General features: G+C 42.7%; 2 protein-coding genes across 3 annotated transcripts; one reads left to right on the forward strand and one right to left on the reverse strand.

The window, feature by feature from the left end:
- Positions 1-1988: 1988 nt before the first annotated feature.
- On the forward strand, positions 1989-8500 carry LOC102703140 (protein tesmin/TSO1-like CXC 2). Of its 2 annotated transcripts, none has more exons than XM_040526069.1 (11): positions 1989-2104; positions 3229-3395; positions 3494-4211; positions 4322-4761; positions 4855-4929; positions 5099-5279; positions 5363-5464; positions 5546-5612; positions 7495-7654; positions 7745-8139; positions 8222-8500. In XM_040526069.1, the coding sequence occupies exons 1-11, from the start codon at positions 2045-2047 to the stop codon at positions 8230-8232; spliced, it is 2376 nt and encodes a 791-aa protein (XP_040382003.1). In that variant the 5' UTR covers positions 1989-2044; the 3' UTR covers positions 8233-8500. The 2 variants fall into 2 exon arrangements, with proteins under 2 accessions (XP_040382003.1, XP_040382004.1); XM_040526070.1 differs by having other exon boundaries at positions 5369-5464.
- Positions 8501-10908: 2408 nt separating this feature from the next.
- Positions 10909-12314, reverse strand: LOC102703414 (leucine-rich repeat extensin-like protein 4). The gene has a single exon (XM_040526237.1). It carries the CDS (start codon positions 12277-12279, stop codon positions 11167-11169), a length of 1113 nt encoding a protein of 370 aa, XP_040382171.1. The 5' UTR covers positions 12280-12314; the 3' UTR covers positions 10909-11166.
- Between the last annotated feature and the right edge of the window lie 1847 nt (positions 12315-14161).

The raw sequence follows: 14161 nt of genomic DNA on the forward strand, positions 1-14161 counted from the left end.
ATGTATACCAATAGAAGCTAACAGCCACATATAAAATTCAAAACCTCCTAGAAATATAAGCTAAGTGTTATATATAAAATCCAAATATACTTTTACAAAGTTATATACAGAAAAAATATAACTGTACGTATACTATCCGACTTGTATAAAATTATCCGTGGCAATTTCCTAGCTAAAGTAAGAGCATCCCCAACAGCTCTTCTATCCTGTCCTCTATCATAAAAATAGAGAATGAAGGGTAAAAGTACAGCTCCAACAGAACATATATCATATCCTTTATTTTTAGATGTCATCTATATCAGGAGAGAGAAAACTCTCCATCCTCTAAAGAGATATGGAGGATGTCATATATGGATAATCTGCTGGGGTACAAATAGATATGAAGAGTGAAACTGTTTTAGATGATCATCTAAATAAAGATATTGATGACTAAATTTAGATGAGCTGTTGAGGATGCTCTAATATTAAGGCCGCGTTCGCTGGGGTTGATAAGTTAACTTATCTCCATCGTTTCCCGCGCGCACACCTCCCGAACTACTAAACGGTGTATTTTTTACAAAAAATTTTTATAAGAAAGTTGTTTTAAAAAATCATATTAATCTATTTTATATTTTTTTTAATAATTAATAAATCGTGTACTAATCTGTTACTATGTTTTCCGTGCCAGATAAGTTCACTTATCTACCCGTAAACAAACACGCCCTAAGCATGTGTTCATTTCCCTAAGATGAATTTCTCGATTTTTGCGTGTGTTTCCCAAGCTAGTAAGCACGACATTTTTTTGCAACAAGTTTATGCATTGAAGTATATTTTTTATCTTTGCAATTTATATTTTAATTTTGTACCAATTAATTTTATTATTTATACTCTTAAATAGCTCTCAGAAGTTGTCTGTTTCATCCGCTACAAGGAAAAGAAGTGCATGATACTACTAGCAATAACGGAACACTACTGCTACTCTCTCTATCCCAAGAAAAATTAATTCTTTCGTTTCCGTGTCGAGCATTTAACCATCCATTTTATTTGGAAACTTTTTAAGTAATTATAAAAAAATAGTCACAAGTAAAATACTATTCACGATTTATCATCTAATAAATCATAATTTTTTTTAAATAAAACGGAGAGTCAAATATTCTAGGTAAAAAAAGTAAAAGATTAATTTATTTTGGAATGGAGAGGGTACATACTGCTAACTCCGTCTCATAATAACCTCATTTTTTGTTTTTCCATGTCCAACGTTTTATCCATCGTCTTATTTGAAAAATTCGTGCAAAAATCTAAAAATATTAGTCACATATAAAATATTATTCATATTTTATTATCTAGTAATAATAAAAATATTAATAAAAAAATTTTAAATATGACAAATAGTCAAAACGTTGAACGTAGAAAAATAAAAAATAAAATTATTATGTGACAGAGATGATAGTAGCAGACATTGGTGTCACTCCTAGGCCAAAATAATTGGCACACTACACTACCCTGCAATGCAGCACAGGCCGCCAGTTGTCGGCACGGTTTCCCCGTTCCCCGCGCTCTCCCGCCCGCCCATTCTGACAGCGGTTACTACCCTACCCTACCCTACACCCTACCCCTGCCCTCTGTGGGCCCACATGGGCCACGTGGCACTCGGAGGGTAGCCCCCATCTGTCAACGTGACGCGTCGCGCGGGCGGCGGCTTTCGGATCGGATCGCGCTCGCGCCGAGGCCAAAAACCGCGAGAGAGAGGAAAAAAAAGAAAAGGCAAAACCCAAAGGGGAGGAAAAAAAAAAAAGCGAAAAAGCGGCGGGCGGGCGTTTCCCGCCCTCGCGCGTCTTGAAAATCTCGTCGCCCCACCCACCCCCCCCCCCCCCCCCCTCCGTCCTCCTCACGGACCCTCACCTCACCCGCGACCCCGGCGAGCGAGCGGGAGCGGGAGCGGGAGCGGTGCTGTACAAAAGCGAGGGTACCCCTCCCCCCACGCGAGGCGAGAGCGAGAGGAGGAGCGGGAGGCCAATCGGTTTGACTGAGGGTGGGAGGGAGGGCTAGCCTGAGGAGGAAGGGGATGGATACGCCTGACCGTTCTGCGCCGGCGCTGGCGCCGTCGCCGGCGGCCAGGGCGGAGGTGAGGAGCTCACTCGACGCCCCCCCCCTCGATTCCCCGCTCGCCCCGGCCGGCGAGGCGGTTCTCGCGTTTTCGCATCTGGTGTGCTGTTGCTTGCTGTGTTTGGTGGTGGGTCGCCGGCGCCCGCGGTTCGGCTGCTGCGGTGAGGTGGTCTGGTTCGCGTTCTGTGGGGGAGTGGGGTTGGAGCGGGGATCTCGTCGGTTTTCTCGCCCTCGCTGGTTCGGTCCGGCCTCTTCGTCGCCTTCCCGACAGCGACGCCAAATCCTCGCCCGTCTGCTGTACACTTGCCGGGGATGATTCCTCTCCGGAATCCAATCGCCTCGTGCTCTCCTGCTTTTGCTCCTCGGCGATTTTTTTTCCATTGATTCCTCATGTGGGCGGCGACGGCGGCGGATTCGCACTGCGCACATCACAAATTTTGCCCCTTTTTTCCCACTTCCCGGTTTCAATTGTCGGCGCTACTAACCCATTTTGTCACTCCTACTCGATTGTTGGGGAATCTGGGCAGTTTGGGATCTCCTAATCATATTGTTAGGAACTGAAGTACACGCGCTGGGCTGGTCTGTTCTAGATCTACCACCCGCTAATCTGGTAGCCCGGTGGAGATTTTTGAGATGCGGATGCTTGAGGGTGAGTTGTGTGCTTTGGCGGTGTGGCCATTTCATTGAGATTGTTAGTGATTTGCACCAGTTCGAACGCAGCAGCCACTCGCCATTTCATCGCTCCTCCGGCAGTGTCACTGTGTCAGATCCATTTCTGTGCGGAGGTTTGACTTGGGGTTTGGGTTTAATCACATCACGACCTTTTCGTCAGCTCTGCGAAATGTAGGGGAGGGGGGAGATGGTTGTGAATTGCAACGTGTTGCCTCTGCCTTTGATCTACAGAAATGTGTTCCGTTCACTGGCAAATGGGAGTAATTAAGTACTACTAGTGATAACCCTGCAGTCTAGCTGTACTAACCTTTTTGTTTATTGAATTTGGTGTCACTTCATTTTTGCATTCAGGGATTCTACACTCGTCCTGCACAACCAGCAAAACTAGGGCATTATAAAATTTTCACAATTTTGGTGCCATTTCAAGCATTGTTCACAAGGCTGAATTTTTCTCTGCCTTTCTGAATGCAGGATTCCCCTCTTTTCAGTTTCATCGATAGCCTGTCTCCAATTGAGCCTCTCAAGTCTGCATATTCAGCAAGTAGCATCCAGGCATACCAGTCTCTCAACATCACCTCCATTTCCTCCATCTTCACTTCTCCGCATGACAACGCGCAAAAGGAATCGAAGCTATCAAAGTATGCCTGGGACTTAATTTACCTTTCACTTTCAGACTTTCAGTCATGCCTAGCATGGTGGTTAATTCTAACACTGCTACTCCTTATTGTCTTATCAGGAGCTCCTTTGCTGAATTTTCTGAAAGTGAGGTTTGTGCCGCAGAAGGCGATAAAAACAAGCCATCGAAATCGTCAAATGCTGTTAGGTTGTTTGCCTGCGCTAGTACTCTCACTCAAGCAACCCACAGAATTACCTCTTCAGTAAGTGAAGGTACAGTAGTTCCTCCTGAAGGCTCGAATGGTTTGCCTCAACCTGGTCAATTCGATGCTGGCAGTCCAGATCACAACACGACACCTTGCCATGGTGTCAGATCAGATCTTAAACAGGGCAAATGTCGAAAATTACAACCATTCCAAGCAGCTAAAAACAATACTTCGGAGAAAAGGAAATGCTTGTTTTCTACTGAAGTCCAGCTCCTGGATGGATGCCAGCCGGAAAAACTCAATGATGAAATCCTGGGATGTGAGTGGGATGACTTGATTTCTGCTACTTCAGGTGAACTTATAGCCTATGACGAGGATCACAAAGGAGTTCAGCTAGCAGTAAGTAATGCAGAATCATGTGGATTTCTGCTATCAAAGCTTACAGGAGATGGAGACATCTCAGACAGAACTCATCCTAGTTCGTCTACACAGACGTACTACCGTGAGTTGTTAATGGAAGATGATCAACCAGAAAATGCGCAACTAATTCCGGATGGTGAAAAGAACATCTCAAGTGAAGAAATCCAGGATAACCTTTATGAAGCAAATGGAAGTATTCCAACAGGATACAAGGTAAATTTTGCCCACATTCCCATAGAATTGTCTTTCCTCCATGAGTTTCTGCATTTTGATCTGCTAATGGTTAGAATGCACTAATTCTTTTTTCCTGTTAACATGGTTAGGTTGAGACCCAACAGCAACGTGGCATGCGAAGACGCTGCCTCATTTTTGAGGCAACTGGGTATTCAAATAGCATTATGCAGAAAGAATCAGTTATGGATCTGTCAGCCTCAACCTGCAAAGGCAAAAGCCCTGTGGAAAATCACCCAAATCCAGGGAAAACCCCATCTCCACGTGTTTTGCGTGGTATAGGTCTGCATCTGAATGCTCTTGCTTTAACACCAAAGGATAAAATGGTCTGTCAGGATCCCCTGGCATCTTCTTTGGTTCCATCATCTGCAACTCAGCAGGAAGCGCATGGGAAGTTGCTGTCTGCTGGAGAGAATTTCGCCCACCCAGGTTGCGAACTGCTAGAACTTCAGATGGATGATGATTGTTCAGCTGGAGCTTTTCTTGGAAACGATCACAATTCAAGTCAAAGCAACAGCCCTCAAAAGAAGAGGTCTGTTATATCGATTTGATTTCCTTTTGGAGGGTGACAGGTGGTACCACGCTTCATTATATTTTGATAACTGATATCATTTTCGATGTGCAGACGTAAGGCTGATAATGGAGATGATGGTGAGGCATGTAAGCGCTGCAGCTGTAAGAAATCAAAGTGCTTGAAGCTGTAAGTTCTGATTCACTGCTAAGATTTTGTGATCCTAATTACATGAAGAGATTTTCCTTTTGAAATGCTTGGGCATAGAATTCTAAGTCATTAGTTTTGCTCTATGTTTTTATGTGCATAGGCTGAATTGAATAATTCCCCTAATAAACCTTTGTGTTGTCATGTGCAGTTACTGTGAGTGTTTTGCTGCTGGTGTGTACTGTTCTGAACCTTGCTCGTGTCAAGGGTGTCTTAACAAGCCCATACATGAGGAGATTGTTCTTTCCACTCGCAAGCAGATAGAATTCAGGAATCCACTGGCATTTGCTCCAAAAGTGATCCGCACGTCTGATGCTGGTCAGGAAACTGGGGTAGGTGTTTTTTGCAGGATAATCTGTACTACTAAATTCTAACCCTGATTACCAATTATGTGATCCTAACTTACTTCAATAAGTTGCAGGAAGATCCTAACAACACTCCAGCTTCAGCTCGACATAAGAGAGGATGCAATTGCAAGAAGTCAAGCTGTCTTAAGAAATACTGTGAATGCTACCAGGTACTAAAGATTTTCAAGACAGTTATCTAAAACTTGGCCTGTTATTTGTTACTTGTGCTAAAATGCTTGATTTAATAAAAGGGAGGCGTTGGATGCTCCAGCAACTGCAGATGTGAGGGTTGCAAAAACACATTTGGCAAAAGAGATGGTGAGTATCCAACATTTCACATTTTTTTTCATATCCAAGCTGTTCCTGCTAATTTTTTAGATTGAACACCATTTTTTCCAGATACAAAATAATATGTTACTTTTTGTCTGGCATATTTATACATATGCATAGTCATAATGTGCTATTATTGTTAGTAGGCTGCCTTTCTCATTATTGTTAGTTGCTTGAATGAATGATGAATTACCATCTGAAATTGAAGCATGCCGTTATGAATAGCATAGTTCTAGAAGGAAAACAAATCCTAAGATACCTACTACCTCCGTCCCATAATAACCACATTTTTCGTTTTTCCGTGTCTAACGTTTGACCATTCGTTTTATTTGAAAAATTTATACAAAAACCTAAAAACAATAGTCACATATAAAGTACTATTCATATTTTATCATCTAGTAATAATAAAAATATTAATCACAAAATTTTTTTAAATAAGACGAATGGTCAAACGTTAGACACGGAAAAACGAAAAATAAGGTTATTATAGGACGGAGGTAGTAATGTACCACTACAGTTGTGCTATATCTGCATGGGGTTGTTTTTCTAGATAAGGCAAAATTTGCTACAGAGCATCGAAAAAACGCGTAATTAGCCGGTGGACACTGTAATATCATGAATTTGCTACAGGGCACCACAAAAATGAGGTAATAGCTGGTAGGTACTCTGGCCATTATTTTATAAATTTTGGAGTAAAAACATTTAAAAATGGCGAGATTGCCCTTGGTGGTTGGGTCGCCGCCGCCCTCGCCGCAGCTGGGTCGCCGCCTGCTTAGTCGCCCTGTAGACTAGGGTTTGGGTGTGGTGTGACGCCGAGACTGACTGGGTCTGGTTCGAACGGGCTCAGTCGGCATAACGAGTTGTCCATCGAGGACAATCTCGTCATTTTTAAAATTTTTGACTCTGAAATTAATAAAATATGGCCGGAGTGTCTATAAGCTAGTTACCGTATTTTTGTGGTGTCCTGCAGCAAATTCGTGATCTTATGGTGTCCACTGCTAATTACGTGTTTTTTTGATGCCCTGTAGCAAATTTTGCCTTTAGATAAAGGAAGTTTTTATTGAACTCAGACGGTTACATCGAGGTGATATTACCATATTGAGAATACTTCTGTTTTCTGCATAACTAAGATGCACATAACCAAACACACATGTCCACTAAAGAGTTTATTACAAGTGAGAGAAGGCAGTAAAACTAGGGAGCACCAATCCTCAAACTAGACTTAGGCAAAACACTCCCGCTCTAATCTCTGACACACCGCTGCAACCAAACCCTGTGGACCAAGCTTTCTGAAAGATAATAGGTACACATGTGGTGTAATAAAATAACCTAGAGGACGATGGCAAAAAAAAAAACCTAGAGGAGGCTCAAAAAGAGGTGCAGACGAATGTGGTGATGAATCCAGTCTTGGACATCATTGGCCCATCTAGATTTGGTTATTGAATCCTCATCTGCAGCCGCAATATGACCACATTGAAGCGGGCACTGCAGCGAAGTCCATCGAAATTCTTTTCCTGTAAAAGAGTGGACATGGTCTTCACTTGCCCAAGGATTGAGGGCTCAGTGGTGCTCGATCTGGGATCAGTGACATGACCCACATATGTATAGGCAGCTGTCGTTGCTATTGTGGTGGGCGCCGATGGTGTCGCCATTGGTGTCAGGCTGGTAGCTGCATGGGTTTGTTGGGGGAAAACAAAACGTTCTGCATTACAAATTTCAAAATGTTCCAACTTCTTTAGCCTCTGGATCTATGTTGCTTTATTTGTTTTCATCACGGGGTGTCACTCTGATATAGAGTACCTCATGTTTGTTATCAACAAGTGCCTCATGTTTTGAGTTGTTGCCTCCGAATCTAATATCCTCTTGGCAGCTGCTGTATCAACTGAGGCTGAAGAAATGAAGCAAGGAGGTGAAGAAGCAGAAAATTGTGGAAAGGAAAAGGAAAATGATCTACAAAAGGCAAATGTACAGAGTGAAGATCATCCAATCCTTGAACTTGTCCCAATAACTCCACCTTTCGATGTTTCCAGGTTTGCTGATAACATTTTCCCCATCTTAAACTGCGTCAATATTTGTCTGTCTGCATGCCTGAGTTCTAATAGCTCTATAACCCATTTCAGTTCATTGTTCAAACCACCAAACTTCTCGAGTGCAAAGCCACCAAGACCTACGAAAGCGCGCTCTGCGATCTCATCCCGCCCGTCTTCAAAATCAGCTCAAGCTGCTCACTCACGGAAAATTTCCAAGGCAGCTGATAGTGGTCTGAATGAGGAAATGCCAGATATACTAAAAGATGATGCTTCTCCTGGTAACTGCGTCAAGACGTCTTCACCAAATGGAAAAAGAGTCTCACCACCTCATAATGCACTCAGTGTTTCCCCAAGCCGGAAAGGTGGTCGTAAACTGATACTGAAATCCATCCCCTCATTTCCATCACTTATTGGAGACACAAGCAGTGGTTCAGCAATGAACAGCTCCGATAGGGCATTCAGTACTGCATCACCTCTTGCTTTAGGTAAGGCTTGTTTCGTATGTGCTACATTAGATGGGGTTTGTTTTTGGCAGCATCTTACTCATATGCTTGTCCATGGAATCAGGTCCATCCTAAAAAGCTGGCTGCTGATTATGAGAGACCGGAGTACGACTTGTAGTCCGAGAAATGCCTCACACCTGAAGCATGCCATTGAGGTACAAGAAGAGATTAGTTTTTTAAGTTAGATATTAAGGTCTTGTAGTCTGTATTTGTATCATATGTAGTGCCAATAATCTGTATGTAAGATAGTATGTTGTGATGATAATGTTGTCTTTATTGAATTCTATCAATACTGTATAAATCGACCTCTGTGGAGGTTCAACTTCAATGTTCAATCCCATCCCATGTTCTTTCAGGAACTCTGTTTAGTCACCCTCCCTATTCCCTGAACGAAAAAATGCACACTTAAATCAGACATCTCATTTATGATCTTGTTCATCCTTGAACAGTGCATGGGGTTGTTCCTACATCTCTTTCCTTGCATGCATGTGCAGTCCTAATCTTCCCATTCATGTAAAGGCAAGGGATGGTACTGTCAGTTATGTCTTAGAATAGTTTGGAATGGGTGTTGAGATGTCAGGCTCTACCTCCTTTCTGACCCAGTATTACAACTGCCCAAAGCAAACGTTGGTTTACTGCTGCATGGACCATATAAAATTGGGGTTGACTTTGGTGCATAGTATAATTTAATTTATACCGTTGATCTATTTTTATCGGGAGACTGTGATTAAATTATACTACCAACAATATTAGATGCAGTAGAAATTTAAAAGGGGTAATATCGTTCTTTTTATTGTGATCTTTATTGTAAAAAAACCAAATTATAAAATAATGTGTAATTAATAAAGTATAAAAATATTCTTTTTCTACTGGTAGGATAATACTACAAGTAAAATACATCGAATAGTTACCCTATAAAATTATACTAGTACAACTCAATTTGAACAGGGTAGTTGACAAAAAAAATAGTCTGTTACTACTGACAAAGCTGCTCAATTATCATGAAACCAGAATGGATGGAGCTACTAGAATTCAGACATGGTAAGGTCACCAACTGTCAGATGGTGCTTGAAAAAGAGCTGCACTGCACCAGCAGCTGCATCAGTGGACAGTAGTACATGCCTGTATATTTGTAACCATAATTGTATCAGTAATGCTAATGCAATGCTGTGAAGGATTGATTTTTTTTCTCTTCTGCGAAGCTTAATTGTGGGTTGCTGATGGGCTCTTGTCACTTGGTGGGGAAGCACACCTTTGTTTCTTCCTTCCTTCTCTCCTACCTTCTTGCTTCCATTGGGACACTGCATTAGGCCTACCTGCTAAGCTGTCTGCCTAGCATTATTGGACATAACTATAACCAATTCTCTCTCTCTCTCTCTACACAAATGCTAAGCTTAAACAGGATGCTAACTACCAGGAGGCAATTGTTTTAAGGCAAGTGGTCTCAGGCATAGTGTAGTAGTATTACTAATGGCAAACGGCTGGCAACTCATGGCCACATTTTATTTGTCTTTTTTTCTCTCTCTGCAGAAGAAAAGAAAGAAAACCATTGCCTTCACGTTTGTCCAGTTGCTTGGCCTGTTGATTCCTGCCAGTCTGTCTGACCAAAACGTCCCGCGTTTTCAGATTCAGATGGCAACTGCTCCTGTGTTCTTCTTCTTCTTCCCTCTACTCCAGCTGCCGTGTTCATCTGGGCACACACTACACAAGCATATGCAACTTGGAATGTTGCAGTTTTTTTGTATGTCACTGCACTCTTCTTGGGTAGGCTAGTGATGTTTGTACGTGTGTGTATGGAGACTCTGCCATGATCGTTTGAGCTACGACTGATAATTAGTAGAAAAATAAATTAAAAAAGAATTTTTTTCAATCGATGTTATTAGCGGGTTAAAAACTAATGCTGATAAAATATACCACGATGAAAAAACTCCCTCATAAGTAACTCTAAAATGAAATTTCATAATCCATATTTTAGCTGCAACTGATAATCTAACAACACCTGATCTCAATTCCTGAAGAATTGAACATTAGATATGCACAGTGCTGATTCAGTGCAGGCCTGTTTAATTGTGTGTGTGAAGCTGGAGCCAGGCTAGGATGATGTGTATGTGGTGTGCATGAAGGGGCTTAAAGCTAAGCTAGCTGCCTGCCGCTTTTGCAGCTGGAACCCATCATCAGCTGCTGATTCAGTCAGTCTAATTGAATTAGGGTTTTGGTTTGGTTTAATTAAATGCCATGCAATTCCACTTTGACCCCATCCTTGTCAGATGAGCATTGCATTGATTCTTCTCCCCTGTTCACCATTTTGGTACTGTCCCTGAACTGGATTCCTGCTGCTTATTAATACCAACCCATTTCTTCCTACCTTCACTTTGTACCTTACACTTTTGCATGATTGGGTTGAGCAAGCTTATGGACTCTTGTTTTCTTTTTCACTCCAGAATATATTTTTTTTAAAAAAATATTTTATATATAAATATTTTGTTGATTTGGTGGTGGTGGACTGGCGGTGGCTTCATCTATTATTATGCCAAAAATCACTTTCAAGCCAAGGAAGTTAGCAACTAACAAACACTAGTAATGACTCATATTTACTTTACCCACTAACTTTATCCAATCCAACTAACATTACCAGAAATTAATTAATAATCTAATCTAATCTAATCTAATCTAATCTAATCTAATCTAATCTCCTTCCTATATACTACCAGTATACATGTACAGAAACATAGAGCAAAAAAAAACAAACAATGATCAGTAGGTCACAAATATACTGTAATGTATCATGTACTCTTCTTCCTACAAATTCCATTATTAATTACCAACCTCTCTGTAAAAAAAGAAAAGAAAAGAAAAAGCAAAGTAAAAAAAATCCAAAGAGAAGAAGAAAAAAAATTACAGTGTATATATATACGATGATTGGTTGATTGGTTGATTGATTGATATTTGTGTTTTTTTAGGAATAATTCACCAAACGAATTTGAGGTGTCGCCGGAGATGGTGACGTCATCAGTAGTGGCCCGGCGGCGCGAAGCAGCCGTGGGCGTCGCAGTGCACCGGCGGGCGGTGGAGGAAGGCGAGGCACTGGTCGGCCGGCCGCTGGTCGGGGCGGCCGGCGATGCAGTTCTGGCGGTCGTCGACGCGGCGGAGCCCCAGGCAGCGCTCCGGCTCGCCGCAGAAGTAGTTGTAGGAGTAGGTGAAGTTCTTGAGGTGCGGCAGCGCGCAGATGGCGTCGGGGATGTGGCCGGCGAGCTCGTTGTGCGCGACGTCGAGCTGCTCCAGCGACCGCATCCACGCCATGGACTCCGGCAGCGCGCCCTGCAGCTGGTTGAAGCTGAGGTCGAGCACGGTGAGGCCGCCGAGGTGGCCGACCTCCGGCGGGATGCAGGAGCGCACGCCGGAGTTGAGCACGATGAGCTCGTTGAGCGTGGCGCCCATCCGGCCGATGCTGGAGGGGATGCAGCCCCTGAGGTTGACGTTGGCGAGCACGATGACCGACGCCGGCGAGTTGCCGAAGTTGTCCGGGAGCTCGAAGTCGAAGTGGTTGTCGTTGAGGAAGAGCGCGTCGATCTTCTTGTCGAAGATGGCCGGCGGCACGGCGCCGCAGAAGTTGTTGAAGCGGATGTCGACGTACTTGACGTTGGGGAGGCAGAGGATGTGCTGCGGGAAGCCGCCGGAGAGGCGGTTGTTGCTGACGTCGAGCTCGTGGAGGAGCGACAGCTTCGGGAGAGACTCCGGCAGCGTGCCGCAGAAGCGGTTCGAGTTGAGGTGGAGCACGGCGAGGTCGGAGAGCAGCCCGAGCTCCTCGGGGAACTCGCCGGCGAGGTCGCCGTGGTTCAGGTCCAGCCCGGCCACCGTCACCGCGCACGGCTCGTCCGGCGCCGCCGCGCAGTACACGCCGAAGTAGCCGCACACGTCGGGGCCGCACCACCCGCCGGTGAGGTTCTTGGGGTCGTCGGTGATGCGGTGCTTCAGCGCCTGCAGCGCCACGTACGCCCTCTGCAGCCGCGGGTTGTTCTCCGCCGTCTGCTTCGCCGCCGGCGGGCACGCCGCCGCCGTCGCCACCATCACCGCCGCCAGGAGCGCCGCCAGCGCCGCCGGCGAGGTCGTCGTCGTCGTCATGTCGCCGCCTAGCTTGCACGTTGTCGCCTTCGTGTTTTTGTGATTATAAGTTTGTGTCCGAAATTGGTTTATATATAGACCAAACCGCGAAACGCTTTGGACACGCATTGGGTTCGTGTAAACGCGTCGACGAATATTCTACTATTTTATTTATTTATTATATTTTTTGTTTTGTTTTGTTTTGGTTTTTTGCAAGGTTGACTAAGCCATCGGGGTTTTCTGTTTTGTTTGTATTTTGGGGAGGAAAATTTGGGTCCGCCTATTGATCAAACGTTTAAAAATTCTATCATTAGATGATAATCTAAAGGTATGCACGTAAGTCAAAAATCTCATACACGCTTCTTTTCTTCAAGCCCCACATGCATTGCGCGTGTCTAACAGAAGAAAAAAAATCAAAGTTTGATTAATAACAAAAGTGGGAAGGTTTTATGTTTCAAAATAATTTGGTGTTTTGTGATTAAGTTTCACTTTCATTCATTTTATTATTGGTTTCTATTTGGTGGTTTCTTTTACTATTTTAGCCTATATTTTAGGTTTAATTGAGAGGTTAGTTAGCTAGTTGGAAGGATGAGGGGGGCTTGTGTGATTGGTTGTGATAATTGACCATATGCATATGATTACTTGATTAGACATTGGAGGGATATCTGGTGCAAGCAAAGCATTCAATTCACTTGAAAAATTCTCTAATTGCCTCATTATGTTTGTATTTAAGCCCATGCTATTCCTCAAATCTAAATTTAATGTTTAATGTCTCATCACTCCACGACAAAACCAATTAGACCATGCTCTTTTCCTCTGTAGATTTTGGATCCTTTGCTGGCATTCTTCCTAAATTCATGTAAAAATTTTCTATATAAAAGTTTTATTTCGAGAGAAACCATCAATTTTCTATATAATAGTTAATATATTCATTTGTACACTCTAATAGCTATTATAAAAACAAGACAATCTAAAAATTCAAAATCTTAAGACGTTATAAACAAACTTAAAGTTGGGTAACACTCATCCTCATAAATGGTGGAACCCGTTTGTCAAACATTATCAAATATGAAATGCCTTTAAAAGGAGCATAAACATGAATGGAACAAATCCTATACTTTTTTTTTTGAGAGAAACAAATCCTATACTTGAAGTCAGATATAACCCACTTATAACCAGTTGTCCAACAAGAGCAACTTTATCATATTCTCTAAAGAGAAGATAACAATTCCTGCCTATAATTAGGTTCCCTAATGCATGCAGCTGGCTTAGCACTAATCATCAACCAAAATCCAAATGGTATCTCCTCCTTTTAATTTTTTTTTCAACCCAACCAAATGATTATGAGCTCCACTCCTTTAACAATCCACCAAGCAATGAACTGCTCCTTGAATAATCATCATCATGCCACTTAGGTCTCTTTCCATTTAACTAACCTTAAAAAGCCAACAAAAGAAAGGAACAAGAAAGATGAAGAGATTAAAGATGATTAAGTGTTTGTGCTTGCCAGAAAACCAAAAAGATGAAGAGAAATAGTTGTTCATTCTCTGCTCATCACTCTGTTGGCATCTTCCTTTTGGCCCCAAATTCTTTCCTTTGTCTGCTGACCAACAACGCGGTTCTCTGCAGGTTTAGCTCTTTGCAGCAACCAACCAAAAAAATTCTTTCTCTAAAGCTCTTAGCTTTCTCTTCCTGAATTAAGCTATGAACTTTATAATAAGTGTGATACTATTGGATGTATATAAATACTTTTATAGATTTTATCTGGTCTATATATCCAACCGGATAAACGTAGCTTGAACTTAGGCCGTGTTCGGCGGATAGAGGATAAGTTAACTTATCCCTGGCACGAAAAACATAGTAATAGATTAGTACATGATTAATTAATTATTAATTATTAAAA

This window comes from Oryza brachyantha, chromosome 7 (genome assembly GCF_000231095.2).
Source record: "Oryza brachyantha chromosome 7, ObraRS2, whole genome shotgun sequence".
NCBI lineage: Eukaryota > Viridiplantae > Streptophyta > Magnoliopsida > Poales > Poaceae > Oryza > Oryza brachyantha.